Consider the following 15276-nt stretch of genomic DNA (forward strand, 5'->3'; position numbering starts at 1 on the left):
CTTTTCATCACAAACTTCTAGAAAAAATTTCCACCTGCGTTTTTTACTTCACCTTTTTGTCAATTGAATGTTGTCTGCATGGCTTTACAATTACACCGAAACTACCTATGCCCAGGGCAGCCTTGCCATTCTTTGAACTGAACCCAGTAGACTGAATTTAGGCCTCCTCTTTCCTAAACAGTGTGCCTTTATTGTTGGCAACTTTCTCCTTGGAACACATCTTATTTGGCTTCTTTGATCTAGCTTTTTCCTGGTTTTCTTCCTACTGCTGTCTTATTTGTAGCTGTTTCTTTTTTAATCTCCCTGATACTGGTATTCTCTAGAATTCCTTCAGTTAGATTCCACAGTTGACACTTAGGCTCATCCTTGGGTGATACCATCAGTCTTATGGCTTCAGTTATCAGCAATATTCTGATAACCCCCAGGTCTCTAGCTGAAATTTCTTTTGGAAACAATGTTTTTATGTCCTATAGGTACATAAAACCAAACCTGTCATTTCTTTCCCTCCCTCTAAATTCAGCACATCTTTATTATAATTCCCATTTCAGAAAAAGAATAGACTCCTACCCAGTTTCTCTGCATAGAAACCTCTGTTTGTCATTTTAAAACATTGAGTTGAAACTCAGGTAACATAAAACGAGCCATTTTAAAGTGTACAGTTCAATGGTATTCACAGTGTTGTGCAAACCGCCACTGTTACTCTCTTCAGTTTCAGAACACTTTCATCACCCCACAAAAACTCCCAGACTAATTAAGTAATTGCCTCACCGCCCACCCCCCACCCCCCATTCTGCTTTCTGTCTGTGGATTTGTAGATATGAAAGGAATCATACGGTATGCGGCCTTATGTGTCTGGTTTCTTTCGCTTAGCTTGATGTTCTTGAAGTTCATCGAGAACCAACATGCCACAATCGAAGTTGTAGCTAGTTGTAGCATGTATCAGCACCTAATTCCTTTTCTTATGGCTTGATTATATTCCATTGTATGTATATGTTATATTTTGTTTATTCATTCATTGATGGACATTTGGATTCTACTATTTGACTATGCTGCAGTATAAAACATTTGAGTTTAAATTCCTATGTGGATAAATGTTTTCATTTCTCTTGGGAATATACCTAGAAGTGTAATTACTAGGTTATGTAGTAACTATGCTTATAAACTTTTTGAGGAGTTATGTATTGTTATTGACTTTTTAAACTCCCTATATCACCAGTCTTGGTTGGTTGATTCTACCTCCTATGTATCTGTGTTTTCCATCATTATTCCCACTACTATATACTGAAGATACACTTTCCAGGATTATTTTAATTGCTTCCTTTCCTTTTTTGGCTTCTTTGTCATCACATGGCCTTACTCTATCACATACTTTTCACATTCTGAGAGATTGGTTTTTGAAAATGTAAATTTCATGAGATGACCTCTTTGTTTTAAAAACAAAGCAAAATAAAATGCAAACAAAACTTGTTCTCTGGGTAAAACCTAAACTAACATGGCTTACAAAGCCCCTTTGCTGTCCTCCTCCTGACATTCTGTCTAGCTTCAGCTACATGGTGTGCTGCACCCCTCTGCCGCCATGCTGATCTCCATATTTCAGATTTTTGTAGTAGATATTCTTCTGTCTAAGCCTTGCTGTTACTCTACCCAAATCCTTCGTCTTATTTCAGATATCTCTTCTCTTTTTAGAAGACTTTTTGTCTCTTTTTGATTATATTGTGCCCTTCTTTGTGCCCCTCCAAATTCCTGTACTAATGTTGGACCATTTAATACATATTGTAATCGCCTTTTTACTTTTGTGAGAATCAGGAGCTAATAGTCAAGTGCCAGGGGATGCACTACAGACTAAAAGTATGATTAATAGGAATTTAGCAGAAGACAAGATTATTTGGTAAATTGTTTAGGGAAGGCCTCATGGAGGAGGAATATGGTACTTGAATTGGACCTTGAAGGGAGCATTCATGAAAAGTATGATAATGGTTGGCCTCTATAGGTAGATTAAATCTGTTAAATCCCCATGGATCTAGGCTATGAGGAGCCATGCTGGGGGCAAAAACCATGACAAAACCGATATGGATGGACATCTTTCAGCATTACTTTTGTATTACTTAATGAAACAAGCAGTAGGCACAGTCACTCCTGTAGAAGAGAAGAGTGCAAAGAACATGTAAAAGATTTTTCTAGAACTTGTGTATTGATGAAATATATAATGAGAAGCAATAATATACTTTATGGAAAGTATAAGGAAGTTTTCAAGGGTAGTTTTGACCATATATGCTAATTTAAGAATCTGTCCACCTATGTTTATAAAATTCCACTGGACTTCTAATGCAAGATTCAATAACTAGGTGATTTCTGGATAAATTATAAAATCTCTGCAAGACTCTTACAGCTATTGTTGTAGAAAATGGTCTGAGTAATATACTAGTGTTTGTCCAGAGAAAGGTTAGAAATGAGATAACTCAGTGTAGAAATTACCTGTCCAGATTGTGATTGTGCTCTAGTCGCCCCTCAGTTGACAGTAAAAATGGGACCTGCAGATCTTTTCCAGAATGTCTGCAGCATATTGACACTCATTGAATGTTTGCATTCATAAACAAAATAACCAGATTGAAATACAACTTCTTTGCATTTTCAGTATTTAAAGAATGTCTTAGAATGGCTGTTTAAAAGTAAAACTGCATTTCTTATATTTTGCAACACGGTACTGATTTAAAACTATTTATAAAAGTCTGCTTTGCCAGTTAGGCAAAAATATTAGACTTAGAAATTAAAAAAAATAATTTCCTTCAAATTTTGAGAAAAGAAGCCATTCATGTTTAAATGTAAATAAACTTTCACTTTTGGCTCTCTCTGGGTTTCACTGGCATGTTGGGGTGTTAAATCTTAGTTGTTGAAATAAACACCTCTGATTCCTCAAAAAATTAAATATTTTCTTCTCAGTTAATAACACACTTTGTTCAGTTTTTTATGGCACTCTGAGTTGTGTTGCACTTACTTATCATGAGACCAAGCTTCTTGAGGAGGATGGCAGGAATTATGTGAGAATTAGAAACCTGATCAGCCACCTAGCAACTTCTCTCTCAATTGCTCTCCTGTGTGCTTTGTCCCCTCTTCTCAGTTTGAGCCAACCAGTGCCTCTTGTTGGTGATTCATATATTTATACACAACACACACACACTCAATCATGACAGTGGTGATGACTTCACAGCTGTGTATATATATCAATGTGTAAGAAATTATATAATTTAAATGCCTATAATTTACTGAATGTCAGTTATATCTTGTTAAAGCTTTTTAAAAAATCCTAACATGATGCCCACCATCGATGGGTCATTACTTTATTAAGCCCTGTGTCTCCAGGAACTGTTCAGACTTTGCTCTCTTTCTCACCTGCTCCTCTCAGGGGCCCACATGGCCTGCGTCCCCCTACCTCACTCGTTCTCTGCCTTTGTTCTTACCCCCAGCCCCCATCATTCTCTATCCATGCTAGAGCACTGTCTCTGGAAGAGGAAAATCTCATGTTGCTAGTGTTGTTCCTGTAGGCCCCAGCTATTATTCTTAAGCCATTCCTGAATGCTGGAGATTGTGGCAAAAGGTTCAACATACACAGGCAGGACAGATGGAGTCTGTCTTCTCTGTGTACTCAAAGAGTCTTTTGGGGCACACATGGACACCAGCTGCAGACATGTATCCCCAAGAATGCAGAGGACTTAGTCATGCAGATACATAGTTACTAGTATAAATTAAGATTGGTTATGTAGCAAGTTCCATTGAAAAGGTATCAGGCACTCTATTGGTATTTCTGAAAGGCCAAAGACCCTAAAGACCATACCATAAGAATTATCAGAAATACTGGTTTGATTTTTCTCTGAACCAGAATCTCTGGGGGATGAGTCTGACAACTGCATTTTAATAAGCTTTCTGTCCCACTATACCTATATACCACCAGAGAGCTACTTAGAATGGTAGGAACCTTGCTGGAAACCAGGGTAGATGTAAAAGGGAGGTAGAAGTTGATCTTCTGGATAGCTTGCTTTACCCATTGCCTCCTTGTGTTATAGAAATGGAAAGGTTTTGACATCAGGTAGCATTTTGCTAATGGGTCCAGGTGTATTCATTTAATAGTTTAGAATTTTTAATGTTCTGTAATGAATGTTGCGTGAAGATTATGTACTTAAATTTTGTTATAAAACTATTCTTTTTCCACAGAGCTCAACAAAAATCCAGTGGAAGGCTTTTCAGCAGGTTTAATAGATGACAATGATCTCTACCGATGGGAAGTGCTTATTATTGGCCCTCCGGATACACTTTAGTAAGTATAATGGAACTGACATCCAAGTGGAACTCTTTTAATAATTGAAATATAAACTATTTTGACAAACTGAAGTTTCCCAGTTTACAAGAATGATTGTTAATCACTTTTAATTAATCACTATTAACTGATATAAAGATAGACAACAGAGTGTGGTGTTATCAAAGAGCAAAGAAAAGATGGACTTTCTTATATACGTAGTACATTTTTAGATTCAGAGACCACACACAGTCTGATTTTCTGTTCCAGGTGTTTGCAGGTCAACTTAAACTTACTAATATTTAATGTTCTGTAAGATGGATCATGACTGTCTGATGTCAATGACTAGTACAAGTTGCATGCTTTTTATAGAAGTTGAGGTGTTGGGGAAAAATGCAGCAACCTTCTCAAAGCCATGCAACTGAGGGATAGCAGGGTCTTTCTTGGGAGATTCTTAGTCACTCAACCTTGGTCCTTGATGGTACTAAGCAGCAAGGATTTGGATACATAAGACTTTTTTTTTTTTTTGACAATGAGATAGTTTTATTTTAGATGTTCTGAATGGTAACTCCTTTGCCTCCCCTCTGCACCTCCCCATCCTGATGGAAGAGAAGATCACAGCTAGTTCTATACCAGAGCAAACTGATATATGACATACACAGTTGAGCTGTAGTATTGATTGGGAGGTTTTCTAAGGTCTGAAAAAAAATGATTTAGGTTTTGTCACAACTATTGCTGATCAAAATTTTTGCTGATTTATTTCCCAATGGTACATTTGCATTGGTAATTGTTGCAAGCTAAGGTAACTCAATCTAGTCACTCTACAGTGATAGTTTGGTAGATAACAGTAGTCAATGAAAGCCATCCTAGAGGTCTTCCCCCACAACCTTAATATTATTTGAAAGTAAATTTCTTACCAAGTTTTACACACAAAATTATACTTGTGCCTGGCTTCTGAGCCTGATGAGGTTCTGTTCTGGGTTTCTAAATCAAAACACATTGCATGAAGGTTTACTCAAGGAAGACACAGCAACATTCCAGTGACAGAATCTTGTTAATCTTAAAGTTGGTTTGTGATAACAAGAGAAGTTCTTCTGAACTAATGTCTGAGTAGAAAATGAGTGAGGCATCCAGGTTTGACCTCTCGTCTCTAAGGACCTCACATAATTTTTATACTTTTTTCATGAGATGGTGGCAAGCATCACTCAATGTTACTAGCTGGTTGGTATAAATGTTGTGTCCCTTCAGCTTCATGAAAGAAAGACACTTTAATACTCATTGTACTAGTTAACAGGCCATCCTTCCTACCAATGAAAACCTGTTTCTGGCATTTCATATACATTTTAAAAGTGCTGACTGTCTATCTGAGGCGTGGATAACAGAAGCCTTTGTGGCAGCTCCTCTGGAGTTGCTGACTGGCTGCCACTTCCTCACTGTCCCTTACTGATGAGAGCACTGACTGCACCCAGGCTACAGTTTAACCTCAGTGCCAAATATACTTTGAGCATCCTGTGAACAATGAAGCCAGACCTTATAATAATCATCCAAATTTACCTGGGTATGATTCCTTTTTATGAATGACCTTTTCTAAAACTCACATGCTGAAAGTTATGAAATTCTTTATAAAGCCTTCAGGAAGTGGGTTTAAGATTTATTGAGTGTTGGCCATCCCTTTTAGCAACTTCCCATTTAGAATTGTTTCAAAAATAAAGCATTGTAGGCATTTACACTACTCATTCATTTAGTTTCCTAATTTTTTGAGCACTCTTAATGCTAGATGCTACGAACATGGGCTTAAATCACTTAATAGGTGCTGCTCCAAAGCGGTTACAGTTTAGTTGGCAAAGCTGCTCATTGCATAATTATTTAATACATTTTGGGGACAGCCATGATGGAGGGAGGCATTGGGATATGGTGAGAACTCACTGGGTGTGTGGCAAGTTTTCAGTGTGTTGGGGAATTTTTCCCAGAGGAGGAGATGTCTAAAGTGAGAACTGAAGAGTTAGTCACTGTATTAGTAGGCTTCTGGCTATAAGCAAAAGAAATCTGATTTTAGCTGGCTTAGAAAATAAGAAAATTTGTTTTCTTGACAGAGATAGTAAAATGGTTACAACAGTTTTGAGCATTTCAGAGTATGCTGAAAAGGAAGAAGTGAAAGTAGTTTCTGCTTGTGTTTTATGTATTTCTTATATAGAGATAAGAGTAGAGCTTCCAATTAAAAAAATAAGTCTCAGTTTTTTTTTAATATAAATTTATTTATTTTAATTGGAGGCTAATTACTTTACAATATTGTATTGGTTTTGCCATACATCAACATGAATCTGCCACGGGTGTACACATGTTCCCCATCCTGAACCCCCCTCCCACCTCCCTCCCTATACCATCGCTCTGGGTCATCCCAGTGCACCAGCCCCAAGCATCCTGTATCCTGCATCGAACCTGGACTGGCGATTCGTTTCATATATGATATTATACATGTTTCAATGCCGTTCTCCCAAACCATCCCACCCTCTCCCTCTCCCACAGAGTCCAAAAGACTGTTCTATACACCTGTGTCTCTTTTACTGTCTTGTATACAGGGTTATCGTTACCATCTTTCTAAATTCCATATATATGCATTAGTATACTGTATTGGTGTTTTTCTTTCTGGCTTACTTCACTCTGTATAATAGGCTCCAGTTTCATCCACCTCATTAGAACTGATTCAAATGTATTCTTTTTAATGTCTGAGTAATACTCCATCGTGTATATGTACCACAACTTCCTTATCCATTCATCTGCTGATGGACATCTAGGTTGCTTCCATGTCCTGGCTATTATAAACAGTGCTGCGATGAACATTGGGGTACGCGTGTCTCTTTCAATTCTGGTTTCCTCAGTGTGTATGTCCAGTAGTGGGATTGCTGGGTCACAAGGCAGTTCTATTTCCAGTTTTTTAAGGAATCTCCACACTGTTCTCCATAGTGGCTGTACTAGTTTGCATTCCCACCAACAGTGTTAGAGGGTTCCCTTTTCTCCACACCCTCACCAGCATTTATTGCTTGTAGACTTTTGGATAGCCGCCATTCTGACTGGCGTGAAATGGTACCTCACTGTGGTTTTGATTTACATTTCTCTGATAATGAGTGATGTTGAGCATCTTTTCATGTGTTTGTTAGCCATCTGTATGTCTTTGGAGAAATGTCTGTTTAGTTCTTTGGCCCATTTTTTGATTGGGTCGTTTATTTTTCTGGAATTGAGCTGCAGGAGTTGCTTGTATATTTTTGATATTAATCCTTTGTCAGTTGCTTCATTTGCTATTATTTTCTCCCATTCTGAAGGCTGTCTTTTCACCTTGCTTATAGTTTCCTTTGTTGTGCAGAAGCTTTTAAGTTTAATTAGGTCCCATTTGTTTATTTTTGCTTTTATTTCCCATATTCTGGGAGGTGGGTCATAGAGGATCCTGCTGTGATTGATGTTGGATAATGTTTTGCCTGTGTTCTCCTCTAGGACTTGTATAGTTTCTGGTCTTACGTTTAGATCTTTAATCCATTTTGAGTTCATTTTTGTGTATGGTGTTAGCAAGTGTTCTAGTTTCATTCTTTTACAAGTGGTTGACCAGTTTTCCCAGTACCACTTGTTAAAGATATCCTTTGTCAAAGATAAGGTGTCCATAGGTGCGTGGATTTATCTCTGGGCTTTCTGTTTTGTTCCATTGATCTGTATTTCTGTCTTTGTGCCAGTACTACACTGTCTTGATGACTGTGGCTTTGTAGTAGAGCCTGAAGTCACGCAGGTTGATTCCTCCAGTTTCATTCTTCTTTCTCGAGATTGCTTTGGCTATTTGAGGTTTTTTGTATTTCCATACAAATTGTGAAATTATTTGTTCTAGCTCTGTGAAAAATACTGTTGGTAGCTTGATAGGGATTGCATTGAATCTATAGATTGCTTTGGGTAGTGTACTCATTTTCACTGTGTTGATTCTTCCGATCCATGAACATGGTGTATTTCTCCATCTATTAGTGTCCTCTTTGATTTCTTTCACCAGTGTTTTATAGTTTTCTATATATAGGTCTTTGGTTTCTTTAGGTAGATATATTCCTAAATATTTTATTCTTTTCATTGTAGTGGATGAATGGAATTCATGGTGAATGCAATTGTTTCCTTAATTTCTCTATTTTCTCATTATTAGTGTATAGGAATGCAAGGGATTTGTGTGTGTTGATTTTATATCCTGCAGCTTTACTATATTCATTGATTAGCTCTAGTAATTTTCTGGTGGAGTCTTTAGGGTTTTCTATGTAGAGGATCATAGCATATGCAAACAGTGAGAGTTTTACTTCTTCTTTTCCAATTTGGAATCCAATCCCCAATTTGGATGGGGAACATGTGTACACCCGTGGCGGATTCATGTTGATGTATGGCAAAACCAATACAATATTGTAGAGTAATTAGACTCCAATTAAAATAAATAAATCCAATTAAAATAAAAAAAAAACAAATAAGTCTCAGTGAGCTGAAGTCAAAAAAGTAGGGAAAAAAAGTAATTTTTTATGTATTTCAATGTAGAAAAGCCTTTTTTCTGGAAGCTTTCCAGCAGACTCTTGTCTCATTTGTTGGAATCAAGTTGCTTCATCATTCCTTACCTGGTAACTGACAAGATGAATGAGATTGCCACATTTGGTTTAATTCTGGGATTGAAGAGATTTTGGATTGCCAATAGCTAGGGTAAGGATTAACTAGACAGATACTATGGCAGTAGCAGTTGGGTTAGGAGATGGGGATAAGTAGGAGATGGGGATAAGTGGAAGGGAAGCTAGGGATTGAGCATTTCATAGGGAGAAAGAAATGTTTGTGTACATAGGCCTGGAAAATAAGGGACAGAACAAGGGGATGGCAACTGAGCAAAATGACTATAAGGAATTTCAAAGAATGAGGTTGGCTAGAGAGTTGAGGGCTAGAAAATGTTTGTAAACACTGTTAAGGAGTTAGAATTTTTCTTTTGTCCTGAGGACAAAGCATAACCACTGGGGAGTTTTACATCAAGAGTTATCAGATTTATATTTCAGAATATGCATCAGATTCTAAGTATCATAACTTTGGAATTATAAATTTTATTTTCCTTCAGCTTACTTGTATTTTATTTCTGTGGTAAAATGTTTTAAACCATTGTTAAAAAAAATTGGGGGGGGAGGCGATCTATAGTGTAAGAAGGGGCTTCCTTGATAGCTCAGGTGGTAAAGAATCACCTGCAATGCAGGAGACCCTGGTTTGATTCCCAAGTCCAGAAGATCCCCTGGAGAAGGAATAGGCTACCTACTCCAGTGTTCTTGGGCTTCCCTGGTGGCTCAGACAGTAAAGAATCTGCCTGCAGTGCAGGAGATGTGGGTTCGATCCCTAGGTTGGGAAGATATCCTGGAGGAGGGCATGGCAACACACTCTAGTATTCTTGCTTGGAGAATCCCCAGGGACAGAGGTGCCTGGTGGGCTACAGTCCATGGAGTCTCAAAGAGTCAGACACAACTGAGCAGCTAAGCATGCGTGCATGCATAGTGTAAGAAATGGACTGAAGTAGGGAGATCAACAGCCTTGCCCAGTGGATGGCACACATGTGCCTAGGCCAGGGCCCTGAGAAAAGCAGAGGAAGTTAGCCAGACATCTAATAGAAGGCTTTATAGAAGGAAACTTTATAAAATGCCACCAAGAATCAAGTATTTAATGCTGTTTGTTGATTTAACAGTAAGGAAATTTCAGTGGAGTGAAGAGGGCAGAGGCCTTCTCGTGGTTGTTGGAGGGAGTGTTACTTGAAATGAGACACAGATCTTAAGTGTAAGTAAGAGGAGAAACAGAGAGGCTGGTAATGGGAGGAGGGGTTATAGTATTGAAAGTAGTTAATGTGAGCAAACCTAAGTGATTGATCCATCACTTAGTAATTAATTAGGTCATTTCTGTAATAATAGAATGATTTCTGTACTAAAATTCTTTAAAAGCTAGTGTAGTTCATGGTGGTGTCATTAACCCTCATTTAGCCACTAGAGGGCACCCCACACTCCTTACAATCCATGTGTCAATAACTGGTATATTCAGGCATTACTTTATTGATAGTTGCTTTGAGTATTAATTTAGCTGTTACATTTATCTTTACACAGTATTAACTTTTTATTGCTGTTCTTGCCATTGGCTCAGACAGTAAAGAGTCTGCCCACAATCTGGGTTCGATCCCTGGGTCGGGAAGATCCCCTGGTGAAGGAAATGGCAACCCACTCCAGTATTCTTGTCTGGAAAATTCCATGGATGGAGGAACTTGGTGGGCTACAGTCCATGGGGTCACAAAGAGTTGGACATAAACTGAGCAACTAACACTTGCCATTAATTAATGCTTCTGGAGATATTAAAAATAGATTCTTGAGGCTTTCTCTCTATGAAAAATAATCTGAAACTGGTGTGACAACCTGCTATTTTCAGACTAATGATTATCAAGTACTGTGACTAGCTGCCCATATCCAGAGAAAGAATAATATCAGGTAGGAGCGGCAGTAGGTTTTGAAAGAAACTTTAGGAGATATGGGTTTCACCGTGAATTATAAATTTTATAAATTTGTATTAATAAATGGTATGTAACTTTTGCTGTATCTCTTTTTCATCACTCATGGCTGGTGTGCTCAAGAAGTATGTTTTATATTGTTTCCTACCTCTGGCAATGGTGTGAAAAATTTGTAGAATCTTGGAAGATTATATGTATCTTGTTATTGCCTCACCTTGATGGATATAGAAAACAAAGAGTTGACTAACCAAATTCTTGGATTAATATTCTTTTACAGTAACAAAATTCTTACACAGTCTGTTTAAAACTTAGCTGCACGAGCTATATATTTTGTATGAACTTTCGGAAGGAATGAACCTGGTGCCTGTCTGACTTAGAAATTGATTGATCCATGGCAGTACCGTATCATTTTTCATTTAGTGCTTAAGAATGTGAGTTTTGGAGAATATCTTTGTTTACCTCCCCGAGTCTACTACTGTTATTATCCGTGTGACTTTTAACAGTTATTTAAACTTCATCTTGTTTCATTTCTAGGGTAAAACCTTGTGCCTAGAAAGTGTTCAGAATGTTCAGTGTTTTATTGTTTGTAGTAGCAAAAACATTGGAAGCCATCAAATATTTTATGAAGGTAATAGATGAATTGTGACAGGTAAAAATGAATAAACAGAAGACAGATGTGAAAAGGAATATATAAAAGAACAATGTTGATGGCACATATGGTATATCATTTAAAGAAAGTAAATATGGCTGAATGATAGGATCTGACAAGGTAGAATGATAGGCTCTTATCCTTGTAAGACTTTTATACATTTAATACAAAGACAGTAAGGGAAGTCTAATAGAAGAAACTTGAACTGGCCTAGAATATCATGCTAGTAATCATATATGTAATATGATATATCTGTAATATATAGCAGTTATACTCTTACACTGTTAATCTCTGTGAAGAGAAAGTAGGAAAGCATCATTTAAACCATTGATGCTTTTCATAAAACTTTGATTTTGCTCATCATAGTAGCATCTTTATGTATTTGAAAAATAGTGAATATGTGACATTTTAATATTTATTTAACCATGTTTTGTACACTATGTTTTGAGTTTTAGGCTTTAAAAAAAAGTATGATTTTCACAGGTGTTAGAGAAGTTAAGGATTCCACCTATAGGGAAAAAAAAACTAAAGACTTGCATGATTGATTCAGAATGGCTGAGGACATTGCAGACAAAAAAAAATTGTGTACTTTAAACTTTTAAGGATAATCCAATTAATTAAATTTGATCAAAATTTTTAATAGACTAAGGTAATCTTTCATGGTAGGGATTTCAATCAGCTGTTGTAAAGCTTTTAAGTGGATCTGATATCAGTCAAAATTTAGGGATCCGGGAAAGCTAACTTAGTATCAGGGAATAGCCTTACCAATGGTTTAAAGTACATGGGCTTTGTGGTAGCTGTTCTGATGTTCTTTTACATGGATTCTTGCCTAGTTTTTGTATTTGTGGTTTTCAAAGTTTTTTTTTTTTTAAACCACAACCCATAATCAGAAATATTTTACATTATGACTCTCTGTATACTTAATACACTTCATAGAAAGAAGCATGTATGTAAGCATAAAGAAACATGTTCCTTACTCGGAGACCAGTGGCCTTTCCTAAGTATTCAGAAGTATTTGGTGTTAATGATCTACCTTGCTTTAACACCGTCTGCCATCTTGCTTTTATGATCAGAAAAAAGTAATGAGAATACATACTTGCTTTGGTTAAAACTTCAAGTGATAGCAAAATGTACAAAGCAGAAAGTAAAAAATCTCATAATCCCATGCTTCAGAGTTAACCATTTTGGTGTATTGGTATCATGTTTCCATACATTTTTCTATTTCTATACAAACATACCCTCACTTTTTCTTCTTAAAGACAAATGGGCTCATTCTGTAGATAACTTTTTAAAAACTTAACAATAGATTGCTCATTTCATTCCAGTATTTATTACTGATACTTTTCTTTATATTATCCTCTGACCCTAGAATGGTAAGTGCTGTAAATCAGTGATCTCTAATGTCTTGTTCTCTGTCATATCCTTTTACGTACAGCAGTGCCTTCTCTAGGTAGATAATCAATGTCTGTTTGTTTAATGAATGAAAACCATTTAATGAGCTGAGAATTCTATTATTTACTGATCTGAAACAAACACAGTCAGATGACCCTGCATCTGACCCTGCTCTATGGGGTATTTATCTTATAATAAAAGAATCAGAGGTGTGAATTCCTTTTGCAGTAAAGAAATGGAAAAGAAGTCCATGTGATAGAGGGACACAGGGGCTAGTTAGGATTGGGTAGCCAAGTGAAATCTTTCTCAGAGGTAACATTTTGGCTGAGTTCTGACTGTAACAAAGGGAGAAGCGCCTTTGAAACAGAGGAAACAGCGGTACCAAGGTCACTAGTCAGAAACTGTCATTTTTGCCCCATAAGGCTGACTTTTTTCATTGGTTTTCTGCAACATTAACTTGTGTTGTTTTGACTGTTGTTTAGGAACAGTTCCTAAGCACAGCAGTCACTAGTCACTTGTGGCTATTAGAATTAAACAAGATTAAAAATTCAGTTAATCAGTTGTATTGGGTTGGCCAAAAAGTTCTCAAACTTTTTGAGAACCAAGTACTAGCCATATTACAAGTGGTTGGTGGCTACCATGTTGGAGAACGTAACTGTAGACCATCTCCAGTTGCAGAAAGTTCTGTTGCACAGCACTACTTTGAAACACACCAGAATATAAACTACTTGAGAGATATGCTTTGTTCACTGCTGAACTCCTAGTGTCTGGCACATAAAGACTGAATAAATACTTGTTAAATGATAAGATGAATAAATGGATGGATGGATGGTTGGAGGTCAGCACAACTGTTCCCAGAGAGGCAATAAGAAAATGCATAAGCTCTCAGATGAGAAAAAGCTTGTTGTGTTTAAAGAACAGAAAGAAGAATGACTGGGATGAGAGAGAAGAGTGACAGGTTGAGATCAATATAGAGAAATTGACAACTTGACCCTGATAGGCAGTGTTAAACATTTGAGTTTTAAGTGCAGCGGGAAGCAGTGAAAAGATGTGTGTAGCCAACAGTAGCGTGATCTCATCTGGATGCCTTTTTAAAGCTGTTTCTTCAATTTTACTGTTTTTTGAGAGTTTGAATAAGGTGGTAGGTATGAGAGTTTATTAAACTTGGTATTTGAGTAAGTAAACTGCTTGAAATCCAGATTATTTATTTCGTTTATAATGTTAGCACTAGCATCCTTGTTTTATGTTTGTTTTAATAATTATCTTACTTATAAGCAGGAACTTAAAGGCAAGAACTTGTTTTTGTTTTTCCAGTGAAGGTGGTGTTTTTAAAGCTCATCTCACTTTCCCAAAAGATTATCCTCTTCGGCCTCCTAAAATGAAATTCATTACCGAAATCTGGCATCCAAATGGTAAGTTTATCTGGTTTTACATTTGCAAGTATGACAGCCTGTCACTGAAGTTTTCAAGGTCAATAAATAAGATCTAGTTCTCAGTGAAATTGTGTTGGAATTTTTATAATAGGTTTATTGTGTTTGTTATATACATGGTCTTGGATTAGATTCCTTCTAAAAGAAAGAGTAACGGATCAAATGGAAAAAGTTTGTTTATTTACTTAGTTCTCAGCTATGATGTTCACTGCTGAGATGTTCATGAGTTCATGGGTGATACTCAGCATTAATAGAGCTCTTAAAATTGAGATTATTTCTAAGGTATGATGTGATTCATTGGCTATTACAGAGGACATAGAAGTAGTTAAACTTGGATTTTTAATTATTATTTTCTCATCTTAGCTCCTAGACTATGGACACTCTTAACTATTTATGTATATTCTTCATAAGGAAAAGGAATGTCTTACCTATGTCATAAGATGATTGATAGGGTCAAATGAGATAAAACTCTGTGTGTTTAGATCTTTGGAAAGTATCTAACAGTGCTGTGCATCAAATGGTGACATTGACTTTTTTACCTGAAGTTGTACAACCATTTAAAATTCACTTTGTGAGCCAAAGGTTAGTCTAGATAAACTATGTTTATACACAGTCTCTCTGAACTTTTGGCCTTGTTTTGTATGATTGAGCTTGCAAGAATTTCTTTCCTAAGTATTTTGACTGTAAGTATTTTGTAATCAGTGTTGTTTTTTTAGACTATTACACCAGTCTGCGTTCTACTTCTCATAATCCAGACATTGTGTTGCAAGGAAGAGAAACCCTTCTATATTAGTTTAAGCAAAAATCAGTGAGAGTACCAGATGCATGAATAAACCAAGGCTTTATTACAAGGAAATGTAATAGAACTCAGTGACCTGAAAAACAGTTGAGTCTTAGAAGAGACTAGAACAGATGAATGGAAAACTATTGGGAATCAAGGAGGCCACCATATTTCATCACATCTTAGGTAGCAGTGATCACAGAAGACATA

General features: G+C 36.7%; 1 protein-coding gene across 1 annotated transcript in view; it reads left to right on the forward strand.

Moving 5' to 3' along the window:
* Positions 1 to 15276, forward strand: part of UBE2G1 (ubiquitin conjugating enzyme E2 G1) — an 88207-nt gene that overhangs the window by 56276 nt on the left and 16655 nt on the right. The window contains exons 2-3 of the mRNA XM_006079676.4: positions 4210 to 4312; positions 14170 to 14267. Of these exons, the coding sequence (XP_006079738.1) occupies positions 4210 to 4312; positions 14170 to 14267 (201 nt within the window). The remainder of the gene's footprint in view (positions 1 to 4209; positions 4313 to 14169; positions 14268 to 15276) is intronic.

The sequence above is a fragment of the Bubalus bubalis genome, chromosome 3 (assembly GCF_019923935.1).
Source record: "Bubalus bubalis isolate 160015118507 breed Murrah chromosome 3, NDDB_SH_1, whole genome shotgun sequence".
Classification (NCBI taxonomy): Eukaryota; Metazoa; Chordata; class Mammalia; order Artiodactyla; family Bovidae; genus Bubalus; species Bubalus bubalis.